Below are 16,258 nucleotides of genomic sequence, written 5' to 3' on the forward strand. Positions count from 1 at the left end.
AGAACAATCATTTGATTTTGATTAAAAAACTGAATTCCGGGAGTACCAAGTGGCTGGAAGTTACAGCAGGATATCTCCATCCTGCTTCAAGGAGGATACGGAGAGGAAAGATTGAATTATCTGGCCACAGAGTAGCCAGCTATTAAAAATCCAGTGAGGTGCCTCTCTTTCTACAGGGTTAGCTGCTGAATAGCAGAGTGCGTTCTGTTTTCTGATAGAAAGAACCTAACAAGACGAAGACTGGAGAAAAGGAGTACAGGGCATCTGAGGTTGCTTTCATAATACTGTGGAGGCAGCTACATTGTTATTCGCATCCATATCTGTATTCAATGTATGTATTTTTTTTGTTGGATTTGTTTACTTAAACCTCTACATGATGAAAATCCAGGCATAATGTGGTAATTAACTTCCCCTCATCATTAGGCAGTTCATAATACTTTTTAATCAAGATTCAACCTCCTGTAATTCTGATTCGTGTAGCTTCAGCAAGGCAGTTAGCAGGGGGTTTGGTATTATTATTCAGGAGCCATTTCGATTTACCTACAATGTCTTACTGTTCATGCAGCCACATTTCAGTCCTTGTGTGATGTGATTATTTATTATTTAATGATGCACAAATGCAAAATGCTATAATCATAATTCTAAAAGGAATTAGAGGAATATTCCAGCAATTTCTTTTACAACAATAAATATGTAAAGTAAGGGCGTAACAGTGTCACTATCTGTATCTGTACAGTGAGCCAAATCTGTATTTGTATCTGAATTTGATTTAAACCCATAGGGGGCGTGGTCTAAACCAGAAGTTCTTTTAATTTGAATGTCAGTGTTAACAGTGTTAAGTTTTTCTACACAGAGAAGTACAAGGGACTTTAAAAAATCCGTCACACGGTTATTATTTTTGCTTGTACCCACCCGTGATATTTTCTAACAAATTTAATTTGTTGCATTTCCCAATATATTTGACTGCATGTCTACATGAATGTAAAATCCTCCCACTTGTGCAACTTATTTCTTGCATCCCATGGGATCCCAGTCGTGATGCGCCTCTTTAGTCTTAACCAGATGCCCTGTGGAGTGGGGGGGTGGAAGGAATAGTGTGCTTAATATGTGCATATTCGTATCTGTTTAGAACACATGATCTGCTCATTTCAAATAGTGTATTCATATTTGTCTCCATCCCTAGTCTGTAGAGAAAGAGTTTCCATCTAAAAAAGTACGTCTGTTTACTTGAAATATAAAAGAAGTCTATTGGCAGCTATAGAATTTCATCAGGAAACTCTTCAAAATACATGACTTTATAGCCAAGAGTTTCAAAACTACAACTTGTACACTTGAACAATAAAGGCTTGGGGATGGGGCTGACCTAAGAGAAAGTCGTACCAGCGTCCTTCTTGTAGTTTTACCCAACTTTCCCCACACTGGAATACAGTACCAACTAATTCTGCTGATTTGTGGTTTTGTGGCATCCATGCACATTCAGACAGATGTAGGTTGTGTTTACTTCAACCTACACTGACAACATTGATAACACACAGCCACAAATTCTTCCCTCTGAAAAACTAGTCCCATCTCTGAAAGAATGAATTGGACATATTTATAGCTTCATTTATAAATACCTTTGACTGAAGAATTTGTTAGTGTTCTACAAACATGTGTTCTACACATTTATTGACAGCTCTGACAACTTCCCTTAGACTTCCACTGTAATGAATATGAATGAGAGTTTTCTGTTCTTTTCTAGGTACAGAGACACGTTTTTGTATGTAGTAATCGCTCATGTGCCTACAGATGATGTATTGAGGTTAGTAATTTTTAAAAAAAAATTTTAACCTGTTATTTGGTTAAGTCTGTGTTATTGTACTGGTTTTACTCAACAGCTGGATCTGGCCCATGGGATGCTAATTGATCTCATATGATCATGATATAACAGAGTCTAAAGGACAAAAACACACCAATCGCTGCTTGTCCACTGCTGTGCTATTGTTATCTCTTCATCTAAAACCTCTTTGCGACTGGGTAATGATACAAATTCCACATTAAGTATAAACCAGATGACAGTATATTTCACTAGCTTCCCTCCAAAGAAGGGAACAAATAAATGTTTCACCTGTTCAGCAGGAAAAATAGCTAAAACGTCATCATATCTGAATCAATTGTCCACTTTATTGATTATACTAGACTCTCTTGGCTCTCGTCTTTGATTCTATTCTGACTCATTTCATGCCTAAGGGGTGTGACAAGGTTTGACATATCGTATGACGTATGCACGCAAATTTCCTGCCAATTCTGGCCAGAAACCCTGACACGGCTCTGACTGTGAATTACTATTACAGGACTGTCAGGGCGACACACAGCAGCTCAGGAACCACTTAAGTGGGTGATCTACGCTGCATAAAGTGCCTTTCAGAGGACTTTTATAAATGCGGGAGCAAAGTGAAGGCTTTTAGGCTTGCCACAATACTTTCTTCTTCTACGTCTGAGCTAGATAAAATTAGTCAGTCAGTCACAGATACATGTTTTGTGGTCTGGCAACACAAATGGTCCGTGAAATCTGGTAGTGGATCAGGTGATGGCATGCAGCTGTCATTGCTCATCCATTTAAATGAGTTAAAATTATTGCTAGACAATATTAGCAATGGCAAGGAAGATGTGAACTTCAAAATTTAATTAAGCATGATAAGAGTCAGTAAATACTAAAGCTGTATTGCTCTCTCTTCAAAAAGTCATTTTGTAAATCTTGTATCTGGAGTAAATGGAGTCTTTGGAACAGAAATAAAATCTGTGAGAGAAAAACAGGAAGGCATCAGGGTTGCCACGGCAACCCCAACATCATCTGGCCGTTTCCATGACGACAAAAAAAAAAAAAGAAAAGCAATCGGCAGCCTTTTTCTTAAATTCCTTGACCTGAGTTTTGGTCACTTCATTATTATCCAAATGAATGTTGATTTTGAGAGGCAGATTACTGAAAATGACAGCAACAAAATGCTCATCCAGTCAACTTCAAGCAGTGTCAACATCTATACACCTGTATTAAATTCATTAGCAATGATAACACTGAATATATACAGTTCATCATGCAGCACATTTAATGTACAGCAGAAAATTACTGCATTAAACAGGATTAAATGCTTTTTAGGTGCAGTGGTTTTGCCTTATTGTTTTAAACAGCGGAAGCTAAGTATTTTTATCGGAAATATGTGGCAGGCAAATGTTATGAAGTAGAAGTCTGAAGTGTTTTGTACATCTTATACCATCTGTCGTGCATTTTATCTGTTTATAGTTGCATTTAATGTTGTGGTATGTCCATATTATGTCCAGTTAATTCCTGTGTTATCACTAATGATTCATCAAAAGCTGCTTTTTTCCCCAATCTCTTTAAGTTAATATATGAAATAAAGTGATGATTGGTTGATACAGCTTTCTTTTGTGTCAAAAGTACTGAGACAACAGCTTGTCACATTACGTAGAAACCGCAAAACACCTCTGTCCTGAAGACTTTCCCATGGTGGAAAACTAACTCACTGGAGACTCCTTCCATAAATGTTACACAACTCTTTAGAAAACTCTTTAGGTTTCTATAGAAACCTCAACTCTATCAACAATTATATTATTTTCCATTTGTTTATCTGTTAATTATTAGGGTTATATTATTACTAACTAGTTAACTAGTTAGAAGAGAAACTGATACATGGCACAACACCGAACGTGAGTCTAAACTAGAAGCTTAGAAAAATGACTTAGCTGGAAATAGCTTAAAAGTTTCACATTTATTCAAAATCTTTTCAAAGAGTTTGTCATTTAATTTTAACTCCTTGTCACAGATTGATCCAGACTGATCTGATAGTCCTGATTAGCATCATCTCCTTATGCAAAATGACCTTGGGAACAGATTATGGACTCAGGCGGTCAGGACAATAAAACTCTAGTAATAAAGGTTAAATCAGTACAACCCATCTTTAATGTTACAAATAACAAGTTGCATTCAAAGCATGGACAAGAACATTCTTCCTCTTCTGTCCTGTAAGATCCAACTATCATATACATAAAAGAACATAAAGGTCTATCTCCAAGGATGGAGTTTTAGGCAGCTGTATCTCAGACTTCAAAAGAGTTGCCCATGTGTCCACAGATCTGTAAAGTCCTGGTAATCTTGAAATGCTCAGGGAGTGCGACGACTAGCTCATGCGGGAGCCGCCGAGCTGGACGAGAGAGATGAGGACTCGGTCTTTGAGGCTCCAACATCGACTGCGAAAGGGTTCTTTCCTTGGCATAGCGTGATGATCATGCATTGACGGAGCTGCTTGTCCAAGCAAACACAAATGAGGGGACTGTACAATACTGAACTCTTGGCAAAGAACGAGGTCAGCGTCATGGCGAAAGGACTAAAGGCACTGCCTTGGTTTGTGAAGACATGCCAGCCAATGCTAGCGTATGGCAGCCAGAAGACGAAGAACCCCATAGTCATGACAACTGCCAAGCAGTTGGCATCTCTCTCGTGTTTATCAATTGCATCGTTATTAACAATGCAGAGCAATCGGCCAAAACACACCGAGATGACAGTCAACGGGATGATGAGGTGCACGGTGAACATGTAGTTGATGAAGGATTCGTTGAAGATATCAGGCTTCAGGGTATAGTAATCAACACCGCATGAGCACTGCAAACCCTCAGGGATGTAACGTGACCACTCGAAGAGAGGAGGCAAAGAACAACTGAAAGCCATAAGCCAGGTGAAGCCAATGCCCTTAACGACAAACCTCCGGCGGAAGCGAATGTCAATACCGGGTCGACAGGACACCATGCACCTCTCCACGGCCAGGACTACCAAGGACCACAACGAGATCTGGGTACCATGGACTGTGAAGAAGCCTTCGAAATTGCATCCCACCTGTCCGTGGACAAAATAGCCATGCATGGCTGTATGCATCGTGAAAGGAAAGCTGACCACGATTACAAGAAGGTCAGCCATTGTCATGTTCACCAGGATGTAGTAGACTGGCGTGCGCAGATTCTTGTGCATGACCGTGACGCAGAGTGTGAAGAAGTTGATAGGAATACCGATAAGGATAAGGAAGAACATGTAGATGGTGATGAAGGAGAACACCCATGGCTCGGCCAGGTAGTACTGTGGATACTCATGAGGGCTCCTCACTACCCCAGTCACGTTGGACATGGGGATGTAGAAATCGGGGCCCTCTGTGCCATTCATGACTGATGTTCAGGTATAGTCCAGTTGTCCTGTGTAGCCTCTTCCTAGTGAGTAAACGAGACTGTAGACAAACATGCTACAAGACAGATTAGCATATGTGATTGGTCAGCGGAATATGATTCGGGTTACGTTAATGCTAATCCACTGATGAGCTCCAACATGCATAACAGTCTGTGGGTCACTGTGATGTAAACTGTCTATTCCTATTAGGCTAAGAGGCTATACGTCTAACACCAGTTCATGTTTGTGGTGTTGTACAAGTGCGCAGTCCTGACTGAACTAACTTTGTGCTGATATTGTAACAGGGAATAATAATTTATATAAGTCACATTTAAGCCAATTAATCGATTATTTGTTGATTAGTTCACATGAATAATAAACTATTAAAATATTTGGGTTATTGTTTTTCAGCCCTAATACATTCTCTTTGCTTTGTACAATATTAGCCTTCTGTACCATAATGTCAACTTACTGTTATATTTTTCCTCCCACTTTTGGCAAAGCTAAAAGTGGGACACAGCTCTCTAAAATGTTAACCACACAATTTATTTTCAGGTAAGTATGTGCTTTAAACATACACTTTGCTTGATGCTAAACTGGTGGGATCAGGCTTCCATTACTTGTAAGCTACATTATCCTCAGAAACTGTGTAAATTTATTTATTTAGTTAGTTACTTACTTACTTACTTACTTATTTATAGCAGAGCTACTACTTTAAAGCTGCAGTTAGGCATAGCATGTTTCCTATGCATCCCATATCCAGACTGCAGCTACTGATTCCAATGTTACATTTCATAAACGTAACCCTTTTAATATGATTAATGGCCGTTTCTATCATGTTCCACCCTGTTCTTTGGTCCCTGTTCACTTAGATCAAGGGTTTATGTCCTTCTAAAATCTTTGACTATAATGTTAAGTTAAACTGACATTATGAGCATCTTATCATTGCATCTTAGCTGCCACCTCGTGCTATGTTCACACCATGTAGTTTCACTGCCCGGGAAAAAAAAAGAAAAACAGACAAACAAAAAAAATAAAACCACACACATCAATCTCATGTTTTGTCTTTTGTCACACATGTATCTAAAACCACCTCCAGACTACACAAAGTTATATCAAAACTCACACCAGCAACTTTTATGTCTCCAAACTGAGAGTGTTTATGCACAATCGATGACTATCAAATATTTGTGTCTGAGAAGCAGCATGCTGATAAATATAGCCTCTCTTGTATCTATTGATCAGAAGATTGAGAAAGCAGCAGCAGCTAGCCACAGAACCCGTCTGCTCCAGGCAAGAGTTGAGGGATGCGTCTGGGTTAAAGCAGTTGAGAAGAGCCCTCTGCTGTTACCACGCTGCATTACAGGCACACAGAGAGATGACATAAAGCTTAAAATCATCTCTATTCATACCGACTGCTTCAGTGCCATCCTGCTCTGCTAGAACATTTTAATCCAATAACACTAGCTGAGTTCACTAGTGTGCTTACGTACAAGAGTTTTTTTTTCTTTTTCCTATGACTTGAAATTTTCCTTGAAACTCTTTATTGTTTTTATAGAAGGACCAAAATTTTCTTCCAGCATTTAAATACCCAATTAAACATTTTGTAAATAAATAAATGCAAAAAAAATCAAATAAGCGGGACATTTTTATCTTATGTCCTTCAAAACTTATCCCTTGGAAAAATTAATAGAAACAGAAACGTTAACCTTTGTAACTTTTCATACAATTTGATTCATGTGAATCGTTAAGATTTTCTCCAAGGTGTGTTGGAGATGTGACTGTAGAGCTCAGGATAATAGACTGACACATGTACAGCCTGAATTTTTCCAAGATATCAGATTACTTAACTGCATGTAAACATGTTGATTTAATGATTGATGTAATGTCTTGGGTTTTTTTGACAGATAATCTTCTACATGTTAACACTGTCATTAACATAATGCAGCAACAAAAACACAATGCAATAGATGAACATGGTTTTCACCTTCACCTTCCACAGCTGCTCTACTCAGCCTTGTTCTCCTTCTCTTCGGGCTGAGGTAGATTTATGTGCTAATTTGGGCCAGTGCTGGGACCTCTCCTTACTGAACTTTTGAAGTGATATAGAGGCTCCAATACTATTTTTCATGGAAGATGCCAAGTCTGATAGCTACAAGGGAGCCGTCACGTCTTGTAGTGATAAATTTGTTTCTCGTTGCTCTTGTTCTAGACTGACTGAGCTAAGCTTCTCAAGCACAGGTACAAACTCCTGAAACTGGCTCCTTATCACTGACAGCTTTATTCAGAAATTGCTTATTAAAATTCAGCCAAGCCGTCCTTCATCATTGTGAAATACAGTGTGTGTTTAATGTGTTTGGATCAAGGGCTAGTTGTACGGAGAGAGAGCAGAGAGCGACAGTTGGAGTCAATTAGTCAATGCGACTATCTGCGAAGGCAACGGATTAGGAAGAAATCTTCTCTTGCGTTTAATGTTATGGGATTTGTTTCATTCTGACTTGAGCCTGAGTTTAGTTTGGTATGTGTTTATGTGTCTCAGGAAAGACCAAATCCTCTAACTTTTGCATCAAATAGATGGTTTCTCAATCAGAGTCAAGCATAAGCTGTTGTTTATATGTAGCATTATTGCAATCAGTGGTTGTGTATGTCTGGTCCAAGAGAATTTTAAATAAAATAGATTGCAGTGTGGAGAACACATTACAGAGCTGTAGGTACGACTTATAGTTGACAGCCGGAAAGAAGAACACAGATCATTTTCCTCAGTAATAAATGTGATGTTGGTTTCCCAGGGGTAGCAAAGGCACTGAGGACAAGCAGATTTCATGCCCAGGTTATTCCTAGCTGACAGACAAGTAGGTTTAACAATCGGAAAGGGAAACAAATCCTACTCATAGACTTTCTCAAAATAAACGTTTCTGTTTGATATGTAGCTATGTTTAAATATAAAACACTTTAGGGTGGTATGACATAACCTGATGCTGTAACTAAAGCACAATCTTCCGAATCCTGCTGCATTACACACATCAGCCAAGCTAACAGATGTTTTTTAATGTTAATTAATGTTTTTTGATTGGAGAATTAATTAGTGTGCATACGTTACAGATATGATACAGATACGTTACAGTATGTGGAAACAGTGCGCTGTGGTTTAGTCAGCATAACTATCCTGCTAGCACAACAAACAGACACCTGATGGTTCAACACATCTAGAGAAAATAAAGACGCTTGCTAGACGTGAATAATATCTTTTTCATGGTATGCAAATACAGATCACCACAGCTCAAATTTTGATGACTTGCTCACTTTTTTTTATCTTTAGTCTGTTTTATCTATATTAATCTGAAATTTATTCTGTATTAACATTTTCTGAATCTCATGACATATACTTGGTGATAAATACCACACAAATGTCTCTATTCCATAAATTAAGACCAGCTAAAAGGCCTACGTTGTTAATATTTATTTTAAACAATTCCAACAACTGCATATAAATAAAAATATAACATTTAATTGTCTTTCCATCTTGTATTTAAACTACCAAGTGTTTCATTTGAAGGTCTTGGGAAAATACATAAGAATTAAATCTGATTGATTAAAAGCACCTTTCCTCCCAACACTAATCAAGACCACCAACAGACATACGTTTAAAAAAATACTGGTGCAGGTTTTTTTCCTTCACTTTGAGAATTGTTAGCCCTTCACAAAAGACTTTACTGCCCTGAGAGTTTGCAAGTGATAGCAACAAACAGTGATGCACACATCTGCCACCGCCATGCCCTGAGCTACACACAGACTCTGACATGTGGTTAAAAACATTCAGCCACATCATTTTGAGCAAACATTCCTGAGCAGAGCTCCATTGCATCATCCAGTGCTGTCACATTCTGTCTAAACTACACGGAGCCAAACAAACCTCAGAATTTTTCCCCAGCACAAAATTTTCCTTAGGAAAGTTCAGCTTTGTTTGTTATGGAATAGTATGTCCTTATCAGTCAGCATGAAGCCCTCACTTCTTCGCATGTGGACAGAATGAGTTAAACTCTGGGTGCTGTTTGGGGGAAGTGTAGCTCTGATCCAGCAGGGTTCTTTCATTTGGATTACAGTTAAAAACTGGTCTTCAATAATGGGTTGGGGTATGTGTTACAAACCATGAATCACTTGTTCAATTTTATACACCACTTCTTCTGAATGTGTATTCTAAATATAGGAGACAACTGTACAGAAATAATTCAATGCTTTATTGTTATTCAACATTTTTCATGAAATTAATTAGAAACATGGAGTAACGGGACAATTTGAACCAGACCAGAGTTGGTCCGGGAGCAATGCTCAAACAAAAACCAAAAAGTGGTCATGAAAATATACGTGTGTGTGTGTTAATGTTAGGCTTAGGCTACTAGTCTCATTCTTAAAAACGTTAGTAAGTTTATATTAATTGAAGTGCTTAGGTAGTTACATCGGTTACCTAGGATACACTAGGTTTAGTGTCTCATTTTGTATCGGATGTTATCAGAGCGCAAGTAGGAGTAATTGAGCACAGGATTGGACAGTGGACAAAACCTCGGGTGTAGGGGAAAAAATTCTCAATTTTACATATATATATATTCACTAAATTACCCACCATACTGAAGCTGAAAGAGATCCTTTCTATACGTATTAAGTTTTTGTCCCACAATGCCTACAGCTCAACATGGTTATGAACACTCTACATGTGTTATTGCTCGAAAGCGTGTCTTGCTGTACTGCACCCATTCCATCAGTTTCTGACTGCCTTTAAATTGGGAACTGTGTCATAAAGTTATAAAAGCAGACGTTTCTAAGTTATCTCTCACTGTAGGATGAAGTTGTGGATTGATTCGTCGTGTGAATTTGCCATCTGCTTAAAGCACAGATCTCACTGTAAAGATCAGTCATCTCTCTGTAACGTTGATTAATCAGCCTTGGAATGGTGCGTCGTCAAAGACTCATCAGAAGACACACGGTGGAACCTGAAGCTTTATTTATAGAAACACATCTAAAATCCTGGACATTGTTCCAAAAGGAAGATAAGAAGCTAACTATACTAAAACACCCCACAACCTTCAAGAGCAGTGCTTTGTTCATTCTCCTTGCTCTAAAGTGAGTGGGATTTTTCTCTCTGGAATGTTCTGTGTCCGCACTTGATGGAGCCAGTTCTTATCTCCCACAATAAATCCACAAGACCGTGACAGACGACAGACCGTGTGAGTGGCTTTTACAAAGAAAAAGCAGAGAGGATACACTGAATGGCTCTTCTTTATCCACTCAAGAACAGGGTAAAATAAGGAGGTGTGAGTCATCTATTTCATCAGAAATGCTCTATGTTTAAATTTCATTCACTTTCATGAGCATGGAAAATAGATCCTTAATATTTAGAGTTATTTTCTAGCAGGGATCACATGACAGTATATGAGAGCAATGAGAGTACACTATATGGCCAAAAGTTTGTGGACACCTGAATCTCATACCCATATGTGGTCTTCGTCAAACTGTTGCCACAAAGTTATAAGCACACAATTGTCTAGAATGTCTTTATATATTGTAGCATTACAATTTCCTTTCACTAGAGCCAAGAGGCCCAAACCTGTGCCAGCATGACAACAGGTTGTCCCTGTGCACAAAGCGAGCTCCATGAGGACATGGTTTGCCAACGTGGGAGTAGAAGAACTCGAGTGTCCTGCACAGGGCCCTGACCTCAACCTCTCTGAACACCTTCGAGATGAACTGGAATGCCGACTGCACCCCAGACCTCCTCACCCAACACCTCACTCACTGACCTCACTAATGCTCTTGTGGCTGAATGAACACTTAAGGAGTCAGAGGAAACTTAAGGAGTCAGAGGAAACAGGAGTGACTTGAGTTAAGGAGCCAACTTAAGGAGTCATACGAAACGGGAATGAGGATTATGCAACAAAATCAAAACTTCCAGAGTTATGGGCTGAAATGTAATTCTGAGTATGTCCTGTTGGTGGCATTATAGAGTTTAAGGGGCATACATAACAGCTGCCAATAAGATTTTTGGACCAATTCTGAAAGATTGTGCCAAATTTCATTTAAAAAAATGTGCAACTGGTTCTAAGGGCTGCCACAGACATCCAGTTGGCATGTACAAGATGTAGAAGAAGAAAAACCTGAAGCAGAAGATAAAGAAGCTTAGCAAGAAGATAAAGATGATCATAATAAAGAAGGAAATGAAGATGAACATGAAGATGAAGAACAAGAAGATGAACATGATGAAGATGAAGACAAAGATGGAGAAGGATATGAAAATGAACATGACCATGAACAAAACAACAAACATGAAGATAAATATAATAATGAAGAAAATGAAGATGAAGATGAACATGAAGAAGCTGGACATGAAGGTGAACAAGATGATGAAGATGATAAACATGAAGATGAAGAAGAAGAAGAAGAAGAAGAAGCAGTCCATCAGTATAGGGCACTGTACAGTGCTTGGACCCCTGATCAGCAGTAAAAATTGCACACAGTTGCTTGGAGTTAAGTTTATGGTTATTAATCATTTAACTGGTTTATAGTAGTTCGTAACTATATATAGGATCCATACAGTTCTAACAGGGACAGAAATATTTTAGTTAATGGAATTACTGTGAAAAAGTGAAAAACCACAAACCACACTACCTGGTGAGCTACAAAGTTCATTTCACGCACTTATTGGTATCATTGGTATGCACTCATTTGCCATTTTTTGGCCACATATCAGAAGCATTTCCTTCTTTGTTCCCGTGGTCCTACATTTGGCTCGGCTGCGTGTCTTAGCTCTTGGACCTTCCCTGCTCATCCTCCTCATGTGCATGGACTTCCTTCCACTAATTCAACCCCGAGCCTTGTTCTCCTCGCTGTAGCGCGTCGTCCTGCTTGAGGAATCAGCTCTTACAGTAAGGCGTTGAATGGGGAGTGGCTCATATCCTCCTGGGCCGTGACCATGCAGGGGTGGGGAAGGCGACATGAATGGAAGGTGTGGTGACTGCACTGGATGTTCATTTGTTGTGCAATTCCCCGTTGAGCGGGACAAGGAGCAAGAGAAAGTGGTTACGGGATGTCCGGGTCACCGTGAGCTGCATGTAGGGAAGTGACGAGGCTGCATAACTCTGACGCAGCACGTAGTAGAGAGAAGGAGCAACAAAAGGAGGAAGGGAGAGGGAGAGTAGTGTGAGTAGTGCGAGTGCCAGAACGCTCCAGCTCTGTGGGAAAAGCCGACCGAGCATGCTCAGTAGGCTTTTGGGACAAAGGCCAGTTGCGTCACTCTTGGGACAAATCTTGATCGCCTGCTGCGAGGACAAAACGATGAGGTTCACACGACTAAAGACAAACTCCGTCTTCTATACTATGCCATACGGTCTCACGGGTACGGGGTCAGATTAGTGACCTGCTGTTTTCACTGGAATACGCTGAACTGATTATTCTGGGAAATGTTTGATTTTTTAGTATTCGTCAGTTCTCGGTCATTATTTTCTACTTTTGCGTCACAATTTTTGCTCATGGACTCATAATAATCGAGTCAAATAACTACAATGTTTGCTTATGATTTAATAATAAAAAAGTAATAGTTTTATAATAAAAATAGGCCATGTTCAGGATCTATAGTTTCTATGTTTATGGATTTATTCCAACAATGGATCATGTTTCTGTAAAGAAAGCACACATGTACTAACTGATTGATTTTCACTGCTCAATTGTCTATTTAATCATCTATTTCACTTTCTCTGCAAAAAGACAACAAGTCAAATTAGCAACAGTCCGCCCCAGCTAACTCACTATTCCACGTATGAAGAACCAGGGAGAAGACTGATGTCTCACACAAGTGCGGTGTTTAAAACGTTTTCCTTAAACTTTTCCTTAAACTAATATTTAATACACAAATGATGTTCTTATGAAGTGTCCATAAACACTGAGCTCCTACTCTGTACTCACTGACACACACCCACACACACAGAACTAAAAACAGCATTCCCAGATTGACGTTACACAGATTGCGCTAAAGTGTGTTTAAATGCTCAGCATGCGTAAGAGCCCATGTGTGTGTGTTTGTGTGTGCGGGGTCCGGGTTGGCCGGCTGCTCAATGACGTTACCGAGTGTGTGTTCTCTGACAGCCAGTGAGTGTAGTGACGCCTGCAGTCTCCGAGTGAGTGAGATGTTTAGATGATGAAAATAGTGGGAAATGGAGAGAAGCTCCAAACAGAAGCTGCTTCAAACAGGACTTTCCGATTTTTACAGTTCTCATAAGTCTCACTTTTGGGAACTGTGGGATCAGGACGCTGATGCTTATGTCACTCCTCTGCAGTTGGTCTGCTTCACTGTGGTGGCTGCATCAGCACTTAGCACTGTGCAGCAAGAAAGATTTCACTACAACAGGCAGTAGTTTAGTTAGTAGTAGAATTATTTGCATTTTCTCTGACTGCATCATGTTTACAACTTTTTCTTTTTTACTATAGTAACAGCTGATTGACATGGACATTCCACATAAACTAATAGTACATGGATAAAAGTATTATTTAACAAACCAAAACTTCTAGTTGCTATGTTTTCTATAAGGAGACCTTTATATAGGATATTTGGAAGGAGTATCCAGTGCCAGAACTTACAGATAAAGCTGTAAAAAGAAACAGATCTTATTTACAGCTGCTATAACATAAGTAATAAACCGGAAGTTGCTTTGCAGACGTTCCACAACATTAACTGTAACCAGAAATTAATTAAAAATGGCACGTCATTCATAAATTAAAAAACTGTAATCGTTAAATCGCTGCGGTCATCAGCATCAAATCAACTTTGGTGTGGTAACAGTAACTCCACGTCACATCAGTGTGTATCATAACACAGAGTCATTGATTGTTTTCCTATAGCAGCATGCCTCAAGTGTTTTATTCCTTGCACTCTGGAGCTCTACCTACAGTTCCTGTAACATAAACACAGACTGACAATTAGCACATAAGATTTCCTCTGCTCTTCCTCGGAGGCCAAAGGTCCTGTCTGATCCTGGGCCGGGAACTAGACTTGTGACTGCCTAGCCCTGTGTGTACTAAAAGGACTGAAGCACACCGTCCTCAGGGTTTAACAGAAAGCTGCTTGAGATGTCCACAACTCCTTCACACCCTTCACTGCATTGCTCTAACGTTGCTTGATCTCTTTAGTGAAAAAGAAAAATTAGCAGGGGATTGCTTTTTAACGCTGAGGTTAACGCTGACTTCATTCAGAAGCGAATGGAGCTTCCAGCTGTATTCCATTTTCCTTATCACTGTGTTGCACTTGTGCAATACTGAAATGCAATCACTGTTTAATTACAGCTCTAAGGTGTACATGAGCTATTCAGAATTATTGCCTAAACATGCCCAAAGTGCAAAAGTTGCTTTTCTATCTGACAGGAAATCTCCATCTCTTTTCATTCATTCTTATTATTAATCTATAGAATAAATTAAGTATAATAATACCAGTGCCCTCTGTCTTCTATGTGGCATTTAGTTTTTTGTGTTGTAGTTTTGTGATTTAGTTTTTGGATGAAGTATCTGTCTGTTCATCCACCCAATCACTTGTGCTATCCTTCTTTCACTTGATCAGGAATGAAACTGACCTGTAACCACTGTTATAAGCACTAGGGTCGTGTGTGTGTGTGGGATATAAAGATTTAAAGCATTCAAATGCATCCTGTGGAAACACCAGACCTCCCTTCCTCTCGACCTCACAGCTGTGCACGAGAGAGATAGCGGTGTGCTTTACAGTGGGGCAAATGGAGAGAGTGAACGAGTGCGCCCTTCCCCTAGTGAGTGAGTGTGTGTGTCTTCTTTTTTCCATCTCTCCCTGCTGCCTCTTGGTCAGATAAAAAGCACTAGTGTGTCCTGGCATTCACTGCTGCTGCGGGATCCATCATCCTCCCTCGCTGAGAGAGGGAATGGGGAGGAAGACGACAGAGGAGAATAAATGATGGCCGAGAGACAATGTGATTGTGTGTGAGAAAGAAAGTGTTGTCTTCAATCACATCCCTGGTGGTAATTATCATGGTTTTAGGCAGAAGAGTGTTTTCATTAAGAAACATTCCCAGGATGCTGGGGCTATCAGTCCATACAACATGTGTGTGTGCACGCATTCAGACAGCTGAGGGGAGACAGACATATTGAGCGAAGCAGTCATAACACCAGGACTTTTTCAGAGGAAACCCTGTACTCGTGCAACTCACACACACACGTTTGTCTTAATATCCCTGTGAGGACCTTCCAGTGACAATTATTCCTGCAGACAAATAATGCTATCATACACCTAAACCAAACAGAAACCACAGAGGCTCTTTTAGGTTTGTTTGGGGGTTTTTTTATTACCAAGATGCAGTTTTCTTGTGGGGCCCTTCATTATCTCGAGCTCGCTGTGTGATCAAGCTATTAGAAACATGGCCATGTGTGCAATAAAGCTTTATCTTTACCCACGACCAGGAACACAATCAGGTATTAAACACTACTATGAATTCTGCACAATGCCATTTCTAAGAGAGGATCATTAGTTTTTGACCAACAGTGTACTGAGTGATAACACAATGACGACTGTAGAATGGAGTCAGATGATAGTCTTTAAGACGTGTGTGTGCGCGCTGTCACAGTAAAATAGTAAAAGCTGGAAGGGTGATGTTATTTTCCTATAATTGAACATTCTGAAGTGTTTTATTCCTCTTATTACACAGCAATTTACCAATGCTAACCATCATGACATACACTATATTACCAAAAGTATTCGGTCACCTGCCTTGACTCACATATGAACTTAAGTGCCATCCCATTCCTAACCCATAGGGTTCAATATGATGTCGGTCCACCTTTTGCAGCTATTACAGCTTCAACTCTTCTGGGAAGGCTGTCCACAAGGTTGAGGAGTGTGTTTATAGGAATTTTTGACCATTCTTCCAAAAGCGCATTGGTGAGGTCACACACTGATGTTGGTCGAGAAGGCCTGGCTCTCAGTCTCCGCTCTAATTCATCCCAAAGGTGTTCTATCGGGTTCAGGCCAGTCAAGTTCATCCACAC

General features: G+C 39.7%; 1 protein-coding gene across 3 annotated transcripts in view; it reads right to left on the reverse strand.

Moving 5' to 3' along the window:
- The window catches only part of rhol (rhodopsin, like), a 61,274-nt gene that overhangs the window by 18,052 nt on the left and 26,964 nt on the right, over positions 1 to 16,258 (reverse strand). The window contains exon 2 of one of the 3 annotated variants that reach the window (XM_053227181.1): positions 3,930 to 5,253. The exons of the other annotated variants lie outside the window; for them this stretch is intronic. Coding sequence (XP_053083156.1) covers positions 4,181 to 5,209 — 1,029 coding nt within the window. The 5' untranslated portion in view covers positions 5,210 to 5,253 and the 3' untranslated portion in view covers positions 3,930 to 4,180. Of the gene's footprint in view, positions 1 to 3,929; positions 5,254 to 16,258 lie in introns of those variants that run through there. 3 annotated transcript variants of the gene reach the window in all.

This window comes from Pangasianodon hypophthalmus, chromosome 20 (assembly GCF_027358585.1).
Source record: "Pangasianodon hypophthalmus isolate fPanHyp1 chromosome 20, fPanHyp1.pri, whole genome shotgun sequence".
NCBI lineage: Eukaryota > Metazoa > Chordata > Actinopteri > Siluriformes > Pangasiidae > Pangasianodon > Pangasianodon hypophthalmus.